This window comes from Microtus ochrogaster, linkage group LG5 (genome assembly GCF_000317375.1).
Source record: "Microtus ochrogaster isolate Prairie Vole_2 linkage group LG5, MicOch1.0, whole genome shotgun sequence".
Classification (NCBI taxonomy): Eukaryota; Metazoa; Chordata; class Mammalia; order Rodentia; family Cricetidae; genus Microtus; species Microtus ochrogaster.
In genome coordinates, this window is record NC_022031.1 from 57191786 (window position 1) to 57199601 (window position 7816).

General features: G+C 42.0%; 1 protein-coding gene across 1 annotated transcript in view; it reads right to left on the reverse strand.

The window, feature by feature from the left end:
- Positions 1–6080, reverse strand: part of LOC101989304 (cholesterol 7-alpha-monooxygenase) — an 8404-nt gene extending 2324 nt beyond the window's left edge. Inside the window, exons 1-4 of the mRNA XM_005362286.3 lie at positions 5953–6080; positions 4179–4419; positions 2838–3424; positions 1777–1907 (exon numbers count right to left, since the gene is read on the reverse strand). Of these exons, the coding sequence (XP_005362343.1) occupies positions 1777–1907; positions 2838–3424; positions 4179–4419; positions 5953–6026 (1033 nt within the window). The 5' untranslated portion in view covers positions 6027–6080. The remainder of the gene's footprint in view (positions 1–1776; positions 1908–2837; positions 3425–4178; positions 4420–5952) is intronic.
- Between the last annotated feature and the right edge of the window lie 1736 nt (positions 6081–7816).

Below are 7816 nucleotides of genomic sequence, written 5' to 3' on the forward strand. Positions count from 1 at the left end.
AAAAAAAAAAAAAAAAAAAAAAAAAAAAAAAAAAAAAAAGCTACATAACATGAAGTCTGAAACCCTTCTGCCGATCTATATACAAAATGAACAAATGCAGGCTAACAAGTGAAAGCTTCCTAAGCTGCTTCTGTTGCCACTGTGCTGTTCTTCGTGACTCAGCTGTTCTGAAATATATTTTCAATCTAAGCATCAAAGACATTGGTTCTCACCCGGTCATGACCCATTTGGGGGGTTGTTGAATGACCCCTTCACAGGGGTCTCCTATGACGATCAGAAAACACAGATATTTACATTATTATTCATAACAATAGCAAAATTACAGTTATGAAGTAGCAATGAAAATAATTTTGATTGGGGGTCACCACAACATGAGGAACTGGATTAAAGAGTTGCAACATTAGAAAGGTTGAGAACCATTGATCCAAGTTAATAACCTTTTGATACAATACAATGTTCCTCACCATCAATGGGAACTAGATAAACATCTCTCATTTTATAGAACGCTAATCTTATTTCTGTAGGACCCTAAACAGCTAATAAAGTTGAAAAAACTAGTAATCAATTTTATGTGAATTATTGTTGACCCTCTTGGGAATGAAACATCTTGATAGAGAAATGCCTTTCCAAGCATTTCATGAGTCTACCACTCCGTGCTTAGGAGATCCCATACATTATCTGGTGGTGTGCAATGGCACCCTGCTTCTAGGTAAAGGAGTGCAAAAACGGAATGGACCTCAGAGCTGCTGAAGTCTCAGAGAGAGTTTCCCTGTGCCTTTCAACCTCTAGCTGTCAGCTGCCTTGCTCCCAGGCTTCACGCCACAATTGTGTCTGCAACCACACATGCTTAACCTTTTCTTTACGAGTGAGAGAAGGGAGGTGTCCAAAGCAAAGTGACAACCCACCCCCCAGCCCCCACCCCCCGCAAGCCGGGCAGTGCTGGATCTAAGCTCTTTCGCTTCAGAGAAGCTAAATTGTCCTCCAAGTACACACGGGCTTCTGTCCTTTACAGAAGAGGACTTAAAAAGAAGTTGTTTTCTTATAAACAGGCGGCACTTCTGTATTCTAGAAAATACAGAGACAAGGAAAGAAAAGCCTCGGCCCCATCCCACAAGCCAATCATGCTTTTTTTTTTTTTTTTTTTTTTTTTTCTGAGACAGGCTTTCTCTGTAGCTTTGGAGCCTGTCCTGGAACTAGCTCTTATAGACCAGGCTGGCGTCATACTCACAGAGATCTGCCTGCCTCTACCTCCCGAGTGCTGGGATTAAAGGCGTGCGCCACCACCGACAGGCCTTCCTAAAATTTCTTAATGCACTTACATACTCACCCCTCATATATATGTAGACCAGGCTGATCTCAAACTCACAGAGATCCGCCTGCCTCTGCCTCCCGAGTGCTGGGATTAAAGGCGTGCGCCACCACCGCCTGGCCAATCATGCTTTCTTGATGGTACCTTTTTTACACTTAGTTCCATACTTTCTTAAAAACCCCGACTTTATGGTTTCGGGGGACCTACAAGGAGGCAAAAGGACGTGGAGCAGCTGAGTATCACCAGTCCCACGCCCGTGCTGCCACTGTCCTGCCCTGTCTGTGACCCAGTTGTCATCCCAACCGTGGGTCTCAGTTCCTCACTTGTTAGATAAAAGTGGAAATGCCCTAGTTAGCAGACAGTTGTGGGGTTGTAAGATACTTGGCGTAGTATTGAGAACATAATACAGCGTGTGGTGAGCACTGTTACCGGTGACACGTGAATGAGGGGTAGGGTAGAAAACACACCTAGGACCGGCAGGTCGTTCAGCTGCATTTGATCCAAATAAATAGCATTCCCTTCACCGCTGGGCTTTTGGCCAGCGCTCTGCAATGCTCCGTTCACTTCTTCAGAGGCTGCTTTCAGTGCTTCAGGACTCCTGTGAAAAGAGACGTATGGAAATCATTCAGAGATCAGCAAGGAGGTAAGAACTCCTTTTCTTTTCATGAGTAAGCAAAGGGGCATTGCCCTTTACTTGTACTGGATTCTGAACAGATTCATATCCTGGGACTCGGGAAGGGACATTAAAGGGGCGTTGCTATGTGAACGCAAAGCTTTGGTGAGCTCTCTATAAATCAGTGGCTCTAGTAAGGGCGAGACATTCATGCGATGACTATAGTAATTCAGAAGAAATATTGCATCCAACGTGCAATTACAATTAGCTGCCAAGTAGAATTTCAAATTGCTCTTAAAATGGCTTCAGAACATTAATGTTTTGCCATTTATTGTTGTTATCTTTGAGCTGATAAAGGATACTTCTATTCAATATGCGGAAGTTTGCTGGAGGCCGTTTGAAATCTCCTTCACCTGATTACAGTAAACTGAGCCCGGCGAATGCTGGGCCAACAGTAGTCATTTAACTTAAAATATGGCCGCAGTTCATAGATGATTTGAAATTGATGTGAAAACAGGGATGTTCAAAATTAGTAAGGCATAATCTCTGCCCTCATCACGTCTGCAAGCCTGTCATCATTTAAAATGCTTTTATCACGATGAAGATTGCAGTCATGGATTTAATTTGACATTAAGAGGAACACTATGAGATTAAGAGCAAGACTGGACCAGGGGGGCTGTATTGACAAGTGCCAGCCATCCAAGTTCTGTGGCTTCTGGGACATCCCTTTCCATGGGACTGTATTCCTACAAAATGCTGCTTCTGTTACGCACATGTTAACAGGGGCACTGAGTATCACACTCCTGACTGATAGCAAAGAAAGCTCTGCTAGTCTTTGGGGGCTCTTAGTTAAAATTGTAAATTTACTAATTTACTCATTCTTTGAGTAATGAAAACACTTAAATTGCTAGTCACCTGATCATCTGAAACAGGCTCCAGAAGGTTGCAGGAATGGTGTTTGCTTGAGATGCCCAGAGGATAGCGAGGTGCGTCTTGGCCTTCTCTGCGTCGTCAAAGGTGGAGAGAGTGTCATTGAGAAACATGCGCAAACTGATCAGTTCAGAGACCTGTTCCCTCTTAGAGAGGTTCTTATGCTTCAAGCCCTCAGCCAGTTTTTCCCGGGCCTTATGTGCCATCCTGAACAAGCGAATAGGGAGGCCTGCCACCAGAGCAGGAAAAACTTGGTCAAATTGCTTGAAGTTGTCAAGGTTGTTGAGAATAAGAGCTCTTTGTGCATCTGGCTTTGAAGTATCTCTGCCAAACAGAGTTAGATATCCGGCTTCAAACATCACTCGGTAGCAGAAGGCGTACATCCCTTCGGTGACCCAGACAGAACTCTCTGATTTAGGAAGGCCAGGAGGCCTCAAGATCAGTTGGAGGTTTTGCATCATGACTTCAGAGAGTGAGTGCAAAGCGTCTCCCTGGAGGGTTTTGGCAAAAGTGTTGTTTATGTTTTCCGTGGTATTTCCATCACTTGGATCAATGCTTCTGTGTCCAAATGCCTGGCAGAAAAGAAAAGCCGTGAAAGGAAGAGGGGCTGAACCTGAGCTTGCCAGGGATAGGGGATGGCTGAAAGACAGATTGAAGGTGTTCATACCCCTCCGCCTGGGTTTCCCATAGATGATTTCACAGCACATCGAAGGGCAGGCCAGGACATACTCTTTCTTTAGGGGGGAGTTTAGACCCCAGCTTTTCAGGGACGTTCTCTAGACTGTCCCACCAACTTTGATGTCAAACTAATGTGATACTGATTTTATCTTTACCTTTTTAGTCTCTGTAAATGCATTTAATTTACTTAATGACAGATATGTCTAATATTTTATTTCACAAATTCAGTAAGTATTGCTTTCTCTAGAACAGAGATTCTTGATAATATCTAAATGATGCTTAAATATACAAACCTCTTCTTAATGATCGAAGCATTTGTGGGCATGGATGTGGTAATAGGCATGATGAATGTTAAGTTTGCCAGCACTCTATTCTGCGTGTTGTATAGACAAATTGATGTTAGCAGTCTGTACCTTCCTTATTCATATGCAGTGTCATCTGGGCACGAAGTGCTAACAAAGTGATCAATTTGTATATGTCATCATCAATGACAAATTTACATCTACCTTGAATTTTTAATACTTAGTACTGAGACTTCCTGATTGTATGTATGTTCCCTCTATCCTACAATCTATAACATCAGAATAACTAAATAAACAAATACATTAGCAGGTTAGGAAACAAACAGAATCTGTATAAACTAGTTACCTTCGCAGAAGTCGTGTAATGGAATTTTTTCCAATCAAAATATTTTCCATGACTTAACACCTTGGGGTATGACGAGGAGTTGGTGACAAAGTGGACGTATCTCCCCATTAGTTTGCAGGTAAAAACATGGCCGTGCTTCCTTTGATTTGCTCTCAGGAACTCGAGAGGATTGGACCCAAATTTCAGCGCACAGCCCAGGTATGGGATCAACCCATTCTCCAGAGGAGGTTCACCTGCTTTCCTGTAAGGCAGATTTGAGAGGTTTGAAAAATGACATGGTTAACGTTTTTATGAAAGCCAGGTTTTTACTGGTTTCTACCAATAATTTCAAGCTTCGTAACTACAGTTTGCAGATACCTCTTTTACTAAAACAATGGGCTTTTTAGCCTACTAAGATATTGGTGAAGGTGATTATCAAAGCTGCCTACCCATCAATCCATCTGCCAGCCCATCTCTCGGTCTGTCTACCACCACACATACATACGTCTGCTCATCAAGTCCTCCTTAGATGGTTTACTATGTCTATGTCTGACTGCTTTTCCCAACACAGAGCCAAAAGTGTCAACAGAGCCAACAAGATTCTTGATCTCACTGTAGAAATGAAGCTACCGTCTAGTGCTTAGACCTGCTCAATGAATCATTTGCCCAAATGCCTAAAATGTTTCATTTTTTTCCTGTTTGTTAAAGATATGAAACCCCAGATAACAGAAAAGGCTACAGAGCTGAAGTTTTTAAAATCTTCATAGTTTAAAAATGCTGGTATTCTGGTGTCTGGAGGTGCGGCTCAGTGGTAGAGCTCTTGCCTAGCACACATGGAACCTTCCATTTGATTCCCAACTGTGAAAAGAAGGAGATTACCATTCTGTGATGATATTTGAAGAGACCAGGAATTCCATTTGAAAAATTAGATTATTATAAAAATCAAGTTGGGAGGGGTAAGCATTGGTAGATCATCAGTTATAATTCACTGATCTTTAGCTCTCTTAAATATTTTATTTTGGTTTAGTTTGGTTTGGTTTTTTGAGACAGGGTTTCTCTGAAGCTTTGGAGCTCTTGTAGACCAGGCTGGCCTTGAACTCACAGAGATCCTCCTGCCTCTGCCTCCCAAGTGCTGGGATTAAAGGCGTGCGCCACAATCGCCCGGCTCTCTTAAAAGTGTTTTATTAGATACTAAAAACTTAATTATTTTCCAACAAAAGCTAGTTGTTTTTTGTTAGGATAACTAAATTGATTTTTCCTGTCTTAGCCTTAAGGTAAGCTGCTTAATTAAAACTGGAAACTATCAGGCATGAATTAAAACAGCTCAAAGGGCAAAGAAGTTTTTAAAAGTAAGAGAGCAGACAGCAGTCTACCTCGCTGAAGATGTGCCAGGGGTATTCCTGTATTTTAATGCTGACGTAACAGAAAGCTCATATGCACACATGCTCAGCAAGTGCAGCTATTCAGTCCATGTGATAGAAAGAAGCTTCCAGATTTCACCCTTGCCAATGCACCCTCCCGGCTCAGGTTTGCTCCTCCCATGCACACACATACATGCATTTATACGTTTTTTTAGTTATGTCTAACAAGATCTGCATCACCATCAGTGTATACGAATATTCAAAAGGAAACTGTCTACATCTTTTCAGGGTTAGCCAAAGAAATCAGGCCTTAATTTTGAAATAAAAGATACTAATGAACTAGTATTATTTTAAAAAAAACTGTGTAACAGTGAAGGTAAAGAATGCTAGAAATAAGCTAAAAAAGAAAATTAAAGAAAAAATCCTTTCCATACCTTCTCCTTATGCCAAAGATAACCCATATGCCGCACACCACAGCAAGCCCCCAAATCAAAGAGATGGTCATCATTTTGCAAAGCAGGAAAAAGTCCCAAGGGGAGAGTCTGTGCTTAGCCAGGTAAGACTGCCCCTGAGCAGGGCTCAACCTAGACTTTTTATATGCATAGGACCATGATCCAATAGCTTGAACTTCGGTGACTAAAGCAAATAACTGACTATTTGTCCTCCTACTAGAAAACAGAAAAAATAGTATCACCGGGCCTTGAACTAAGTCCACAGTATCAGAAGAGGCTCCAAAACAAGCAGAGCGCTGCAATACTCGATAAGCTGGAGGTCTGTCCCTCTCGTGCTGACATAACATTCAGGCCCAGAGACACGGCTAACATCGTGCTTCTGCTTGTGGATAAAGGCAGACATAAGCACACTACAGATGTGCACATCTGTTGAAGACACCGAGTGTGATGGAAACTGAAACAAGCAGAAGCTTTCCCTCATGGTAGTGGTTGTTTGTGTTGTTCCCTTGCGGGGAAATTAATTTAGATAGTTTTCCAGGAATATACCAGTCCAAAAGAATGAGAACTGGGTGTGACAATTTTCTTGTTTATTTGCTTGGTGTTTTTACAAACCCACAGGTGTTTTGTGTGGACTAGGACGTGTTACTCACCTGCCGTCATTTCTAGTGGCATTTCATTTGGATTTTAATAACTAAAGCTTGTCTACAGATCAGAAGAGTAAAACAGCCACACTGGCCGGCCTTACAGGCCAGGCAGCAATGAAACATACCTTCAATCCTAGTAGCCACAGCTCTCAGTTTCAGTTTCAATCTGAGCTTTCCTGGAGGCAGGATCACCATTTTCAGACAGAGGTTGAAGTAAGAGTCAGTGGCTGGCTGTTTTAATTTTCTGATCTTCAGGCAAGCTTTATCTATTAAAATACAAATGAAATGTCACTACAAGCATCAAAAAAAGAACACTTCTCAGTACCTCATCTTCCAGGTAGCCATAGCTTATTTTGAGAACACAATCTTTACCAATCATTACTTGTAATTAGGATGTACTTTACTTCAAATAAAGACTAAAATACTTCTTGGCAGAAAAGTCAATACAAAGTCATGATTTACCTCTTATACCACTTGCACTATAAATGGCTATGCATCCTCCCGAACTTTATCCAGAGTAATCTTTTGTTCTGTGCTGGGAATTGAACACATGGCCCTACTTCTCCAGGGCAAGCACTCTACTACCAAGTTACACCTGAGCTCCCTGTTTGACACAAATATTAATCGGGCATTTTTTTTATGTATTCCAGAAACTCTTTAAAGATATTCTGGCTTTAGGTATTAACAAGATAGAAAGGTTCACTACTCTCATGAAGATTCTATTCTAATGGGGAGACCGGTGGTAAAATATGTGTTATACTACTCAGAATGAGGTGGAGAGAGCTGCTGAGGGCTGAAGGCCACTTGAGTGTATTGAGCAGAGAGACTTTTCCAAAGAGAGGACACTTGAGATAGAATAGCAAAGGAAGAACATTCCCAGAAGAGGGAACGTCAAAGGTGGAGTTCCTGAGCGAGGGTGAACTTGACGTGCTAAAAACCAGAACAAAGATCTTATCGTTTAGAGCCAGGTGAAGAGAGTGAAGACAGGAAGGTGGGCAAAAGCTGGCTCGTGTAGGGATGCTTGGGAGTGGAGAGGATCTCAGAAGGCAATAGGTCTGTATACTGTTGTGAACATTTGAAATCCATGGGACAATGCCAACTGAATGTAAGAGTCTGTTGTTGGGGGAAGGAAGAGCGTTGGAGGTGTAAATCTCAAGCCATCACCATTGGATTGATATTTAAAGGCAAGAGCTCCTCATCTG